The sequence below is a fragment of the Phodopus roborovskii genome, unplaced genomic scaffold (genome assembly GCF_943737965.1).
Source record: "Phodopus roborovskii unplaced genomic scaffold, PHOROB, whole genome shotgun sequence".
In the NCBI taxonomy this organism is placed as follows: Eukaryota; Metazoa; Chordata; class Mammalia; order Rodentia; family Cricetidae; genus Phodopus; species Phodopus roborovskii.
Window position 1 is genome coordinate 2,738,941 of NW_026125295.1, and position 15,872 is coordinate 2,754,812.

General features: G+C 49.6%; 2 protein-coding genes across 5 annotated transcripts in view; one reads left to right on the forward strand and one right to left on the reverse strand.

Moving 5' to 3' along the window:
* Nucleotides 1–2,391, forward strand: part of Ubp1 (upstream binding protein 1) — a 50,041-nt gene extending 47,650 nt beyond the window's left edge. For all 3 annotated transcript variants that reach the window (XM_051201803.1, XM_051201795.1, XM_051201809.1), the window contains one exon: nt 565–2,391. In XM_051201803.1, coding sequence (XP_051057760.1) covers nt 565–602 — 38 coding nt within the window. In that variant the 3' untranslated portion in view covers nt 603–2,391. The remainder of the gene's footprint in view (nt 1–564) is intronic.
* Nucleotides 2,392–4,015: 1,624 nt separating this feature from the next.
* Fbxl2 (F-box and leucine rich repeat protein 2) overlaps nt 4,016–15,872 on the reverse strand; it is a 39,256-nt gene continuing 27,399 nt past the window's right edge. For both annotated transcript variants that reach the window (XM_051201847.1, XM_051201854.1), the window contains 10 exons: nt 14,622–14,690; nt 14,429–14,524; nt 13,336–13,462; nt 13,159–13,233; nt 11,571–11,701; nt 10,269–10,329; nt 9,475–9,519; nt 8,926–8,982; nt 4,810–5,022; nt 4,016–4,176 (listed from right to left, as the gene is read on the reverse strand). In XM_051201847.1, the coding sequence (XP_051057804.1) occupies nt 4,069–4,176; nt 4,810–5,022; nt 8,926–8,982; nt 9,475–9,519; nt 10,269–10,329; nt 11,571–11,701; nt 13,159–13,233; nt 13,336–13,462; nt 14,429–14,524; nt 14,622–14,690 (982 nt within the window). In that variant the 3' untranslated portion in view covers nt 4,016–4,068. The remainder of the gene's footprint in view (nt 4,177–4,809; nt 5,023–8,925; nt 8,983–9,474; nt 9,520–10,268; nt 10,330–11,570; nt 11,702–13,158; nt 13,234–13,335; nt 13,463–14,428; nt 14,525–14,621; nt 14,691–15,872) is intronic.

Here is a 15,872-nt window from a genome sequence, read left to right on the forward strand (position 1 = left end):
GAACCAGATAGCTTTTATCTTGCAAAATTCCAGAAAACCCAGAAACCTGAACTTAATTGCATACTGTGTCTTGTGAAACCAGTGGCCGTTTGTGGCATTGGTCTTCACAGGACCCCTCCAGTCTTAGCTTCCTCTTCATCTGTCTCTGTGAGTGCCTTCACTGCCTCGCACCACTTTGAGGCAAAGTCTTGCTCTGTATCTGCCTCTGAGAGTTCGGTTTCCCAGGAAAGATGTGTGTCTACAGGAGAACCCACACGTTTTGTTTGTGCAGGGCTTTCTCTGGTCTGCCCTCACATAGTGCAAGCCTGTTTACTTACCTTCCACATACAAAGGTCTCTGCTGCGGTCCTCACAAGGGTCCCTGTAGAGCAGCAAGAGGTGTAGAAGCTGGGGCCAGAGCTGTGGAAGGGGGACTGACTACAGAGTTGTCTGAGGGAAGCAGGTCTAGAGCAAAGCAGTTAGCGATTTATCAAGCTGTAACCCTGAAGCAGATTGCACGTTTCCCTCTTTAACGTGCTTTTAAATTTACTCTTTTTAAAACTTCATTTTTTTTTTTTTTTGGCAGCTGAAAATAATGATGGTATTCACATAATTTTGAAATGATACCTTATACAGACTGAACTCTATCCAGTACCAAATAAAGTCATGCTTAAAAGTGTGTGAAGACTGAATCCAAGAAGTCTTGGGATTGGATTTTACTGTGAAATGTTTCATATTGAAAACACAAGATGACCTTCCTAACGAGCTGTAGGAGAGACAAGTCTCCTCATTGCCACTGCCGCAGCCCAGCACCCTCGAGAGTGAGCACATCCATCAGTCGACGTGCAACCAGCTCCCGGCCATGGGGGACACAGTGCCCACTTCCCTAGCCAGGGACCAGCGGACAGAGTTCCCAGGAGTCTCTGCCAGCTTTTTACACTGTATGCGGTTTGAAATGAATGTAAAACTCAACTGTGGGCATTTACCTTTCTGTGCCAGTTTGGGTTTGTTTCCTGACCCTCAATGCTGACCTGGGGAGGAGATAGGGTGTGCTCTCCTTGGGGAGCTGTGCTGACGCGGCAGCATGGTCAGGTAAGGGGCTGAGCACCTTCTCAGAGGATCATGCCAGACCAGGGAAAAGCCAAGCAGAGAAGACGAGCAAACTAGCAGCAGTACCTTGGTGTGAGGTCAGTGTAAACCCTAATAGGTACAAAGACTGGGTGTTTGGCTTTTGCTTCCATTTTTAGCATTTGAGTTCCCAGATTTCTCCTTGTGAAACCTCCTTGCCTTTTAAACTCACGTGGTTTCCTTTTCTCACCTGCTCCAGCTTCCCAAGCAGTGGAACTCCAGGTGTGTGCCTGTGCCATGCCGGGCTGTTTTTAAACATGTTTAAACATTAGAACTAGGTGATGTGATGTAACGGGGGAAACAGAGTATTATTGTTGATAGCTTCTCACTTGGTGTTTTGAATGAGATGAAAGTACCCATGGAAACACTAGATGTCACAACAAGACACTAAAATGTACCATAACCCCCTCCTCTCCCCTCACATGCTGAGTTTCAGTTCAGTCATGGCTGTACACTCTGGTGATCGGTTGGGGCTGTTACGGTGTTCGCATCTCTGCTGCTGCTCTGTGACAGGCGTGCCTCTTCAGGGTCACATGCTCGAACACCACTCTCAAAGGGGGGGGTCTTTGGCTTTCCCTTCCTCCACTGCCATTAATTACTCCCTCATCACCATCTCTCCAGGATTCAACAGCAAACTTCTTGTGAGGCCTGTGGCAGGTCTGAGTTTTACAAAGCGTTTTTTCCATTTTAATTATGTAGCATCTCCGCCCATTTGCTCGGCTGCTGGCTGTGATGTCTATCTGACCTTGTTCAGGTGGGTAGGAGTGACTGCTTCCGTGAGTGAAGGCGTTAACGTCTTGCATTTTAGTTTTTAGTTATGATGGGGGTTAATTATTTGCCACAAACTCTAAACTGTCTCGATATTTTCATCTTGGGCTTGGCAGTGCCATAGCTCTGCGGGCCCTTTAAGAGGGGCACATTCCCATCTGTCCTTCCCTTTGCTTTTGTGTGACCACATGCTTTCTGTACCAGTCACTTATTTGGAAAGAAGTGAATTTATCTACTTGTTTTTAGAGTTTTGCTTGTCTCTTAGCTTTCTTTTTTGGATCTTATGATTTGTGGAACAATAAATGTCATTTAATGCTGTGTGCTATTTTCTAATCCGTATCAGGGTTAGAAAAGTGGGGTGAAAGTACTCACAAGCCCCTCAGACTGAAACTGCGCTGAGCAGCACAGACTGCCAGTCTGTCTCAGTGAGACGCAGAACCCACGCACCAGCAGTTTGCTACTTTGTTAATAGGATGCACAGCTCCGTCTAATAAATGTTTTCTGATTGTTTTGTAAACGTGTCACTCATTTAAAACTCTAAGTTGTGCCACTGTCATCTCAGTAGTTCACATGGAATCAAGGACGTCCCTGGGTGTCCTAGAAACCTTAGTGGATGTGCTGTAAGAGGTCCACCCCTGTAGACTGTCCCTAACCTCCCTTCTTTTTCACCGATTTCTACAACCATACTTACAGAAGACAAGTCAGGCTTTCTGACTGGTTCTTCTAGACTGCGAGTGAACTTATGGTCACTGAGCGTCAAGTCCAGCATCTATGATGGGCTGTATTCTAGCGCAGAAAAACTGTGTGGTTGTCTCTGGTAACTAATAGAAATGAGTTCATGAATCCCGGGAGCAAGTCTAGTACATGCCCACCCCCAGTTTAGGTAATAGCTGCTGTGATGCTCACAAAGCCTTCAAAGCAGGGAATGCTGCAGCATACTGAGAGGCAGTTGAACTCACAGTAGCTACTGCTTACAAGGATTCTCCTGACTGTAAGGAATCTCAGGCTGTGTGTGTATCTGCTTCCCCTCTGCAGCTACGGCAGTGTACAGATCCTTTATCTCTGCTAACTACCATTAACCCCAGTGTGGCTTCACTGAAGGTGGTGGGAAATGTGGACGGCACAGCTGGCAGCAGCCACAATAGTAGAAGACCGGGACCCTGCCCCAGTTCAGGCGAGAGAGAAATGCCTGCGTTTGGGAAGGGGCTTAGCTCACATTTGCCAGCTCAAGCCTCGCGTCAGTAAAGCCTCTGACCAGTCCCAGTGAGCACTGTTGTTAGAATTTAAAAGGTGCCAACACTTTAATCATTTGAGTTTTTCATGTGTGAAGCTTTAATATAGTTCTGGCATGATCTCTAAAAATTCAGAGTAAATTTGAAAAAAAAAATACATCCATTCTTCATGCACCCCTTCATTATTTTTACTTGATTACATTATAGATAACTTAATTCTGGATTTCTTCAAGGTTCCCCCAAATTTTTTGAAAAATGTGGACATAATTGGCTTTTTTTCCTTTAGCAAAAATGCACTGTATGCTGTAGCATATGGCAGAGCTTATTTCCAGTGGGGCAATGCAAAGTAGGCTGCTTTTGTTTAGTTTTTGGTCCCTAAAGTTGGGTATGACCCGTTGACATAAACAGAAAGGTGAAGATCCTGCCCCACCCAGCTTAGAGTCATTTCTTTGGTGTCTTAAGGAAATGTGTTAACATGCCTTTTCCCACGTTTCTACATATGAAACTACCAGCCATTCTGAGCTTGCAGTACAGTCACGTTGATAAAGGTGCTGTTTAGTCTTCAAAGTGGAAAAGTCCTGCAAATCAGTAGGAATCCTGAATTAAAGTAGGCCACTGGCTTAAGGATCGAGTAGAAAACCACAGGCTCTTTGCTCTGCTTGGGTTGTGCTAACACTGAAGGTCTGTGTGTAAGATGCTGACAAAACTGGGTGGGGCTCGCGTGCCCGGGTAGGTACCCACCTCTGAAGGGCTCTGGCCTAAGTGTGTGCTCTTGCTCTGCACAGGCTTGGCGTGGCTTGCATCCCAGCAAGGTTAAGGTGAGTTCACGGTACCACCAGTTACTCCGGTCAGTGCTGAAGTCTTTTACCTGTAATGCTTTCCCAATGCAGAGTTGAGATTGGCTGATGGTGGTGCAGATTGGTGTAATGGGAGGATGGGGCCCTCGGCCTAAGCAGCTGCCGTCAAAGTATGACACAGCACCTGCACAGCCGATGTCCACTTCCTGCCACTGCTGGTGGAGGGGTGACTGGAGCAAAGTAGGCATGGACTTTGACATGAGGAAGCTGAGCCTGGAAGGAGATGGAAAAGGGGGAATAGTCTGCCCTGGTGTTAGGACTCTTGTATAACCTTTGAAAACCTAAAGATCATTTAAAATGGACTACCTTGATATCAGGAAGCTAGGATGCTGTAAGCTACAACTCCTGTTATATCCCCTTGTACCTCCAAAGCCCCGCAACTTCTGAAGACAAACGGCAGCATTTCTGTCCAGTGGCTTTTGTAAACAGCCCCTACGCACTTAACGCAGTCAGTGACCTTTGGTTGCTTTCCTTAGATGGAAGCTTGCAAAGGTGCCAATCACCAGACTACATGGAACCTGTACCTCCCAAGAGTAGATGTTTGAAGAAGCCTAAGGTAGTGCTGTGTAACCAGACCAGTCTGCATGAACCCAACAGACTAGAGAAATGGATGTTGATTTTTTTTTTTTTTTAAGTGCATTGTGTGCACTAGAAGTGCATGCCACATCACGTTGTGTGGAGGTCAGAAAACATTTGGGGATTGATTCTAGTCTCCTTTGCATTCTTGGCGTTGAACTCAGGACAGACAGGCTTGGCACAGCACCTTCACCTTTACCTGCTGAGCGCTCCCACAGCCTGGATGTTGATTTCTGGGTATCCCTGAGTTGCTGAGCGACTCACACCTACCCGCATGCGCTTGATGCCTGCACGTGTGACCTGCTGGCAGTCGTACAGCTCCAGCCGCTCTAAGCCACGGCAGTTCTCCAGGTGCTCCAGCGCAGCGTCCGTGACGAGGAGACAGTTGTCCAGCTCCAGCACCCGCAGCCTCTCGTGCCCACACGTGCTGCTGCTCAGGTGTAGGATCCCTTCATCCGTGATGAGCTCACAGTGGGACAAACTCTGGGGAGGGGAGAAAGATGTTCCTTCAGAGGACCCCCGTTCGAGGCTCCGGCTAATAAGAGCAAGAGAGCTGGCTCCAGGAGTGCCCAGAGTAACTGCTTGCTGTGGTGCCATGTGCCAGGTGCGTTATGGCCTCTGCAGAGCACATGCCATGTGCTGGTGACAGCCACCTTTAGTAATGAACGGAATCTACAAAACTTCATCAAATCGACAGCCTGCTGTTGTTTACCCCACCCCCACCCCAACATCCAGAACCGCAGGAACACTTAGTCTGGGGGTTTCTATAAGACCATGATGCTGTTTCCTTGTCCAGGGAGGAGTTGGCAAGCTCCTGCGTTTGCTGCTCCCAGGCCATAGCAGCTAACTCTAACCAGAAACAAGGAAATACATGTTTCAAAGTTTATACACACACACACCAGCAATTGTGTGACCCAATTCACCATTTGAGTAGAGAGGGGCTTCATCAGTAAAGCCAGCAGTTTTGATGCTCTTGTTCCTATGAAATGTACAGGGCTGGAGAGGTGGCTGGGTAGTGACAAGCACATACTGCTCTTTCAGAGGACCTGAGTGTGGCTCTCAACCCGTGTAGGGTTACAGGAGGACCCCAATGCCTTTATCCTAGCACAGACAATACACACTGTAAAGTGTAGACAGCCGAGACCCTGACCTAAGTCATACATAGTTCATTCAACTCTTGGAAGTGGTAATAAAGGTTACAAAAATAATGGGTAGTTTACACAGCCAAGGTTACTTAGTAACCAAGTGGGACAGTTTCCCCACTGTGAAAATAGAAAATCCACACCAACCTTCAGAGGGGAAAAGGGGCAGGACTGAAAGCGACTGAGGTTCACCCTGAGGAAGAAGCTAGTGTAATGTCTGAGGTTTTGGGGCTGAATAGGAAAGGGAAGAATATGAGGCCAGGACCCAGCTGGCGGAGGAGAATGTCGGGTTCAGAGTTTAGCAGGAAGTAGGGGATGCCCCTGGGTGGAGAAATAGTTACAGGATGTGAAGACCATGCAAGCTAATACATGAAGGGGCGGGAGTTGGTTCTTTCCTGTCACCATATGGATCAAGCTTGGCAACAAACACCCTTCCCCACTGAGTCTGTCCCTCCGCAGGGCTCCTTTTGATCCCAGGGTCACTGGGAAGATGTTACACTTATCTCGGCATCAAATCCTGTTCATTCTTTAAATGATAGGAAGAATTCTAAGCAAATCCATTTGTTCATGAACATTTGGGGCAATTTAGGGGTTGTAAGTGAATTTCCTTAAGCAGTATTTTAGAGTTACTTTGCATCAAATGAGTTATTTGTCCATTTCACCTGTGTTATCAAATTTATGTACATGAGTGCATCCATAATGTGAAAATTTGAAATTCTCCAGACTCTTAAAATTTTTGAGCTGTGAACATAGTACCACAAATAGGAACCCACGGCTGACCTGCTGAGACCACAGTCGGCACAGTGCAGTGCAAGACAGAAATGAATTTGTTTAGATCTTGGCCCTAATCCCAAGCACATCGTTGTGTAAGTGTGTATGATAAGTGTGTAATGCAACAGTCTGGAAGCCCAAACACCTCTGTCCCAAACATTTTGGATAAGGGACGCTCAGCCTGGGCAGATCTGGTGACGGCCCAAGGCCTAAGGCTCTGTTTACAGGGCAGCAGGTTGTTGCTTTGCTACTGTCCTGTTTTGTTTCCAGTTTCACTGGTCTCTACCATGTTTTGTCCTTTTAATTTAGGCTTTATTTTAATTTTGTTCTGGCTTCTTGCAGTTGAAAGATTAAATCGTTGGGATCTTTCTCAAATGCAAGCATTGGTGTCAGGGTCTGGAGTGCTGTCTTATTTATACCCACATGTAGTGGCGGGTTGGATTTTGATCAGGTAACCTCCCGGCTTACTCCCTTGAGCTCCTCCTTGACTCCTTATCTAGAAGCCTACTCTTCGGTTCCCATGTGTAACCTTTTCTGTTGTTGTCTTGAGCTGAGAACCTGTAATTCTCTAGTTCAGGCCATTACTCAGTGAGGCTGCAGGGTATTCTAAAGTGCGCCTACTCCAGGACACATCCCCCCTCAGCTTCTATCCGTGTGACCCTGACTATCTCAGAGACGTGGCAAGGCCTACAGAACAGGCCACTTGTCTTTGGGGGAGTGGCTTCACTTAGCATCTTGTCCTCAAGCTCATCAATCCTGAAGCATGTGCCAGGACTTAACTCCTTCTGTCGGAACAACATTCTCTGTGTGTGCACAGCATATTGCATTTACCTGCTGACAGGCATTTGGGTCATTTCCCTTTGGCTGTTGTGAATCAGCGTCTTTAGTTTGGATGTGCCCGGCTGTCTCTCACATCCTGCTTTCAGGTTGGCTTGAGTTCCGTTTTGGGTGTTTGTTGTTGGTGGTGGTGGTGGTTAATATACCCAGCAATAGCATCACTGGACCACACACTGCAGTTTGCAACATTCTGAGGACCCCACCACGTTTTGCTTTCTGGGTAGTGGAACCCTTTTCCATTCCCACCAGCAGCACAGAGAGGTTCCAATTTTTCATTGTTTCCACCACACAGGATCCAGAGCTGAGAATTCTCAGCCTTTGATGAGGCCAGTGCCTGTCTGAGCTTCCTCGTGAGGCAATGACTTTGGGGGGAGGGGGAGGAAAGAAGGGAGGGAGGGATGCATGGGTAGGTGGGTGGGTAGATGGGTGGCTATGGATGGAAGCATTGGTCTGTCCGAGGTTTGATCAGTTTGAACCCACAGGATTGTGATACTGGGACTGTCACATCTTCTGTTAAAGCTCACTGAGGCCCTAAGCTTCCCTCTTTTCCTTTATTTCCTTCAGTCTGTTCTCACGGGGTCCTCCATCTGCTTTAAGGCCGTCCATTGAATTTAGGTCCCAATTTTCCCGAACAGTTGTATATACTGAATCTACTCTCAGACATTGGTTTTCTGTTGGTCTTCCTGTTTTCATAATTTCTAGCGGGAATATTTCTGAGTGCTTTCATGTCGTCTGGACTTGCCATCCTGATGCTGCTGGCTACCAACCATCTCTTTTCATGAGTCCAGATCATTCTGTTGCGTCCAAGAGGTTCTGATGTCTCTTTGCTGTTGTCAACATGTAGTGGTCAAGTCCCCATCCCAGTCTGGTCGGATGCCTATACTGCTAGATGGAGATGGGCATTCAGAAACCTCAGATTCAGGTGCAGAGACATCTGACTGCCACCTGAAGTTCTAGGACCGTCTGCTGGTTATCCCTGGTGGGTCTTACTTTGGCCTCTTTAGTTTCTGGATAAGCTTTTTTTTTTTTATCTTGTTCTTTGAAACATGGTCTCTGCATGCTAGCCAGGCTGGGCTCACACCCGAAGTCTTCTGTATCATCTAAAATCACAGCTGTGAACCTCACACCACCTGTCTCGCAGTGGTATCACGGTTCATTGTTACTCTCGTAAGGCCCGTCCCTAGAAGCAGCATGTATGAAAATCGGGGGCTGCGTTGAGAGAGACCTCCAGGGACGACTTTGGTTATTGGAAGGCACTCCCAAGGAGGGCAGTGGGCGCTGTTCTTACAGGACTCTCCCACGACTGCCACACCTTTCAACATGCTCAGACCTTTCCCCTGCAGGCAACACTATGGGGAGGGAGGCCCAGTGTCTGGTCTGGGAACAGCACTTTCCATTCTGACTTCCATCTCCCTGATGAGATGAACACCACGCGGTTAAGTGAAGTGACAGGGCTGTGGGTCCCTATCAGCTTCCTTTCCTACCGTGGAAGCAGTAACATCCGGATACCCCACAGCCCAAGTCAGCCCAACAAAGAGGCCTTTGAGACCAACAGTGACAGGCTTCACAGGAAATGGACCCATATGGCACTCTGAGACGTGCGTTAAGTCGTTCCTATGACCATTAACTCACTCACCAGGGCTTGTAGCTTGGGACAGTGGATGGATAGCTGGATGAGGGTGCTGTCAGTGATCTGGAGAGAAACGCGATGTCAGTGTGGTTTCTAGGCCAGGATCTAACACCTAATCCTGGCTTCTCCTCAACATGGGGATCAGAGGGCACAAAAGAAACTGAAACCTCATCCAAGCTCACTGGCTCAACCATTCCCTCCTGGGGAGATGCTGCTGTTTGGCCTTGCTTCCGGTGCCTGAGGGAGCGGGGAGGCAGGACACGAAAGCGAGCAGACGGGGGGGGGGGGGGTCCCCAGGACCCCTTCTCTGTACTTTCCCTACCATCTAAAATGCAGGTCTATTCCTCTGACAGGCGAGGAGTAAAGGAAAAGGGAGTCCTCATGCTTGGGAATGGCTGGGCTCTGTCATAAGCCTCTGCATAGTCTGTCTGAAGTTCTGGAACAGCCAAACACAAGTGGCCTGATGGGGGCCCAATCCCTCCCACCACGCTGGGGTATTGGTACCCTGTGCTTGCTAGGGAGAGTAGTCCTAAGGGTCGCCACAAGTCTACTCACCAGGACACATTCTTCAAGGTCCATCTTCTCCAGGTCATGGCAATTCTGAAAGAGGCCACAGACACTCTGCTACTTGGGCCACACAAAGAGCAGCCCTGTAGCTCATCCGTTCCACTGAGGAGCGGGCCCTACTTCTACAGCCACCCCAAGCCGGCAGTTCAGAGTGGCTGTCCTGAGTTCCTGCTCACTTTGGCCAATGGCCGTGGCTACTGGGGACCTCATCATCTCTCAACCCAAGCGGTTGATGTACCTTCCTATACCACAGGCTCAAGGAGGGCCTGGAAATGGGTGCTCTGCCCTGTGGGAGGGAAGGACAGGAGGGCATAGGGTACCACAGGCAGTCTACAAGACACAGCACAGCACAGCCCAGTTGGGTTCACACAGAGAGGGTAACTGGTACTGGAGAGAAGGTTCTGTTCAAGACAAGTGAGGGACAGTAAGGCCTGATCCTTCCACATGCTCTGAAGGCATGTCCAAACTGCACCCTGGGGGACACCCATGCCCAGGAGAGCTGTGAATGTGGCCCAACATTTTTTCTCAATTGCACAGCTCTTATCCTGAACTTTGTAAACGGCAATATTATGTTGAAAGGTTAGGCATGACTTCAGGATCTCCCTAGAGTCCTGGCCAGCAGAAAAAAGTGCAAAGCCTACCGGAAGGGTTCTACGCTACCTCATGTTCATCTCTTCTGAAGGGTTTGACTTTTGTGTTCCCCAGAACTACCTGAGTCACTTTGAATTGGGTGTGGGGGGGAATGGTTACAACACAGTTGTGTTTCATACTCAATGTCTTACCCGAGCTAAGAGCGTAAAGCCTGCATCCGTCAAATGGGAGCATCGGGCAGCCTCCAAAATTCTGGGACGGGGGACGAGGGGAGAAGAGGAGGAGCCTGGTTAACATCAGAACATACTGCATGACATGATGCACGCTCTCTGGTTTGCTCTGTTCTGTGGTACACTGAGTTGCTTTCTGGTTGCGTCCTGCAGGGCCTTGAAATCACAGCCTCTCAGGACAGATGGACTGGACCAGAGTCCTAATGTCTCATCACAGATGTGGACCATGACCCAGGAGCCTGCCCACCAATGTTTTTAAAAAACACAGTTAAAATGAACTTTTGCTAAACAAAATCATCTTGAGATCCATGCTGTTTATTCTGTGGTGCTGGGTGTTGAACTAAGGGCCTCGTGTAACCTAGGCAAGTTATGTCTTCAGCCTCTAGACACTGAAATGTCTAGTTGCCCTCTAGGAAACTTTAACAATAGGCAATGAAAAAGCATGTGTTAATTATAAAGTTAAACAGGAGCCGGGTGATGGTGGCACACATCTTCAACCCCAGCATTTGGGAGGCAGGTGGATCTCTTTGAGTTCGAGGCCAGCCTGGTCTACAGAGTGAGTTCCAGGACAGCTAGGACTACACAGAGGAAACCTGACTCAAAAAGCAAAATAAAACTGGTTTTGAAGTAGAAATCTACAGGCTCATAATCTTGCTTCCCTCCGTATCCATCATGAGGTTCAGGACAAACTGACTTTCCTCTGCGCCTCAGTTTCTCCTGAAAGTGAGTGCCCACTTACGGGGACGTGTTGAATTAAATCAGGGTAAGGTGAGTGTCAACTCACGGGGATGTGTTGAGTCAGGGCGACATAGGTGTACAGGGAACGGCTACTCTCAAGGCACCAAGCCCCAGCATGTGAAGAGTTAGTGCTTGGGCAGTGGACAGGAATGCTCTGCCTTGGGAACTAGCCCTTTTCCCGAATTCAGGAAGATGACAGGCAAGCAGCTGATACTCCCCAGAGTTTACCCATCTAGGGACTGGTGCCGCAGAGGCCCACCACTAATCTGTCCCCTGTCAGACCACTCTGATAGCCAAAGTGTAACAGTGTGAGTCAAATGATGGGCAAACGCATGAAACATACCAAGAAACATGTTAAGAGTCATCGTACCACACATCCGTCCCCCCCCCCAATGGGGAGGTGCTGTCTTACACCCCCGGCCAACAGCTCCTGGCTCCACCATCCCTCTCCGAGCGCTGGCAAACCTCTCCCCTCTGGCAGCCTGGCCCTGGCAGAGCCATAGAGTAAGAGTGGGCCATACTCACTGTAGTCTGGGGCAGTTCAGGCCCAGGGCCGTGAGAGATGCGTCTGTGAGATTGCTACAACCCGAGAGGCACAGAGCCTGAAGCCGGTGGCAGCCCCTGCAGATTTGTACCAGGCCATCGTCAGTGATGCGCTGGGGAGAGGAAGGCAGGGGTGGGCGCCAGCACAGACTCGGGGCCAGGAGAATGCGCCAACAGCTGCCCACAGGCGCCTCACCCTGACGCCCAAGCAAAGTGGGAGCGGGCTGGGTGTGGCAGCACTGGCCTGTAGTCCTGGCACTTAGGCTGAGGCAGGAGGATTGTGCCAGTCCTAGCCCATCCTGGACTACATAAGTGAAACTGTACCCCCCCCCAGAGAGAGAGAGAGAGAGAGGAAGAAAGAGAGGAAGGGAGGAAGCGAGGGAGGCAGGGAGGGAGGGAGGGAGGGAGGCAGGGAGGGAGGGAGGGAGGGAGGGAGGGAGGGAGGGAGGGAGGGAGGAGGAAAAGCCCTGTGTGGCAATGAACCCTCTGGAGGATTTCTGTGAGTCTGGAGTCAGCCTGGTCTACAGAGTGAGCTCCAGGCCAGCCAAGAACTCAAACAAAACTTTCCAAAACCCAAGTAATGGTAAGTAGGTCTGGGCTATGAGTAAGTTGGTAAGTTCCTGCCTGGCATGCAAGAGGCTCTCTCTCCCCAAGTTCAATCCCAGTCCTACTCAACAGAAGAGCAGAGAGACGCTCCTGCCTAGCTATAAAATAGCCTGGTGTTAGCAAAGAGCACTGAAAGTCTTAAGACTACCCAAAGAGTCAACAAAAGACACAGTTTTCAGGAGAAATTAACGTGATAAAACATTAAACAAAGAACTCAGGAGACTTCCTAGATAAAAGTCACTCTGTGACTGGCTCAGAGGAGGCTGGCTGGGCCAGCGAGCCGGAGGAACCCCCCCCCCCCGCCGGGCTTCCCCAGTGCCGGGGTTCTAAGAACATGCCACCATGCACAGCAGCTTTTTTTGCATGGGTTATAGAGAGGAAACTCAGGTCCCTGTGCTTACAAAACTATTACCAAGGCCCAGTGGGGAATTACAGGGGTCAACATCCCAGTGTGTTAAAAAGAAATGAGTCACTGAGTTCTCGCCAAGCAGTTCCGGTCTAACAGCTAGCTAATTACAGCACTCCTGACTGTTCTGAGAGTCAGCCAGGCATACTGGCCCACGCCTGAAATCCCAGCTTCCAATATGCTAAGGCATGAGAATTGTTTCAGGCTAGCCTGGGCTATGCAGGGAGATCGTGTCTATCTCTCATATGTATGTGTGATGTATGTCATACATATTCACATATGTGCCTAAATAGAATACAAGAATATGAATACAGGTATAAAACTTATCAATCAAGACTGATAGATATGGTTTCGGGGAGGTGGCACTGGCCTTGTGCTGACCACGCTGCCTCGATATTTATCGTTATGTCACTTTACAAAGACTCACAGCTCCAAGGAAGACAGAGAAAAAGGAGGCGGGGCGGGGTGATGTGGCCATCTGCCATCCACTTTGGGCATGCGTGGCCAGACAATGGGGCTGCGCACGGGTGGCACACGGGTGCCCGGGGCCATACTTACTGAGCAGGACTGCAGGTTGAGACTCACGAGCTCGTGGCAGTGGTTCTGAATGTGTTTCAGGGCTTCATCCTCTAACTGAGTGGATGGAGGAAATGAAAGAGGGTGGAATCCGGGTCAGGTACCCAGGTGACTGCCGCACCAAGGGAAACGGGCCGACCAGGTGCGTGGGCCCTGTACCTGTGTGCAACCCCTCAGGAGCAGGGCTTTCAGGCCCCGGCACCCCCGCACCAGCGCCTCGATGCCTTCCTTGGTGATCTGGTCGCACCAGGAGAGGTTCAGATACTCCAGGTTCCGGCAACCATCGCTGAGAGAACAAAGAACAGCCCTGTGCAGCCTCCTGCAGACGGTGCTGAACTCAGTACCCCACAAACAGGTGGAGAGGACGCGAGCCCAGGGCCCGGCTGAGCCACCTCTTCCTCACCCCGCGCAGTCCCTGGGAGGGAAAGCTCAGCCCGAGGCGCGAAACATACTAGTGTTGGGTTTGGGGTTTCTCTGTGTAAATGCACGTATGTGTGGTTGCATGTTGTGTGTGGCCAGACGTGGACTTTGGGTGTCTTCCTCAATTCCTCGCCATCTTTTGTTACTTCTTTTTAAAAGATCAGTTGATTGTAATGGACTCACAAACAAAACATGACACAGCTAGATTAAGTGAATCTTATACTGACCCAGCCTCAAACTCTAACATCTCAGTGGACTTCTGCGCAGTTAGAAGGGCCATTCCGAAGCCACGGGGTTTCCCTTAGGACTTCACGGTATCGATTACAATTTTATGTACTTATCCATCACAAAAAGAAAAAAAATGATAGAATTGAAAATAAAAAACAGCTTCAAATCCTCTTTTTAATCTTAAACTGTCTGTGGGTGTAGTTTCACGAGATGGCCAGAAGAGGGCACCATACTCCCGGGTCTGGAGTTACCGTCTGTGAACTTGGTTCCTTTACAAAGTGGTACGTGCCCTTACCCAGAGCCCTCTCCCCAGCCCAGTGTGCTTTTTCCTGCATTCTACCCCTCCTGATCACACAGGGTCTCCCACTGAGCTCCCAGAAACTCAGGCTGGCCGACCAGTGAGCCCTGGGGACTCCCCTCTCCCCCCAGCTTGCCTCCCCCTCCCCAGGACTGGGGTCACAGGCAGGTGCCACCGTTCCTGGCTGTTTACACGGATCCTGGAGACTGGAACTTGGGTCTTTATTGCCATACAGGCTGCGTGCGCCACTTCCCTAGCCCATATGCCAGGGTATTTTTCTGACCCCAGAATGCCCAGCCCGCTCACCTGATCCCTTTTAAGGAGCTGTTGGTAACAGACACGCAGGATGTGAGATCCAGGTGTTTCAGCTTGGAGCAGAATCTGCTGAGGCTGTAACACGTGCTGGGAAAAGGCAGGCACACTAATGATATTTTCAACCTTGTTTCTCACCCGGTCTCCCTGTGGCCCCTCTGTCCCCGGACCCATCTCTGTTCCTTACCTGTCTGTGATTTTTGTGCAGCCATTGAGGTTTAAATGTTCAATATTTCGGCAGTTCTGTGCAAAGGTCCTAGGATGGGGGCAAAAGTTGTGTGGGGTTTTTTTCTTCCCCCAAAGCAGCAAACACAAAAAAAAAAAAAAAAAAAAAAAAAAAGGAGAAGAAAAGAAAAAAGAGAACATTAAAGCAAAGTAATGCGAGGCAAGAGACCAGTGGCCACAGGGTGGCTGCAATTTTCATGGTGGCCACTAGAGGGCAGCACAACCATCCATTTAGAACAGCGCTTCCCAAATCCTCCTAAACACAGATCAGCTAAGGCCACATGCGCCAAGGCAGATACAGGGCTCTGGAACTTGGGTGGCTCTCAGGCACGGCCTGCAGCTAGCCTGGCCCAAGCTGCCTGTCAATGACCCTTCTCCAGCCCCACCTTGGGGACCTTCTGAGCTGAGACTCCAGGCATTTCTCCTGACTGTGCCCTGAGGGGGGGCACTCTGACACTGTCAAGTATCATCACTATCAAGACCCAAGTTTACTGACCAGGACCCCAAGGCATGAAGAACAGCTGCCCCGACTGTGGGTGACAGCAAGGCCGGAAGCAGTTAACTACCAACCACTACCACTGCTTGCCTGGATGCTCTCAGGCAATCCGCGACTTCTTCAAACATGACTTCAGCGAGTCTCAGAGGATCGAATGCTGGCTGAACCATGAACACAGAGCACGTCATCTGCTCGTTCTGAGAGATGGAACCAAACGATAAAACCCACGGAGTCCATGGTGCTCAAAGAGTGCGCGTGGACCAGAGTGCCAGCAGCTGCCATGTGGACCCTGACATTTACACGTGAGGAGCCATCTAAGGCTGGGGACAGAATCGGCTGGGAGGATGAGGTTGGGAGGTCACCAAGGTCCCTTGGTGAGGTACAGTTGCTACTTCCACCTGCGAAACTTGAAAAATGTGCCATTGTTTCTGGGATTGGAGAAGTAGACTAAATTAAATGCCACTCTGCCCAACCTAGCCGTATTTTTCATTAATTAATGGAGGCTGCTCTTATAAAGGACTCGAGTTCAGTTCCCGGCACCTATGTTAGGTGGCTCACAATCACCTATAACTCCAACTCCAGGGGATCTGATGCCCTCTTCAGGCCTCCTTGGGCACTGCACTCAAATGTACATAGCCTAACCCCACAACAGATAAACGTGCACACATGCTTTTGCGGAGACCCTGCATTCTTTTCCCAGCATCCACATGGCAACGT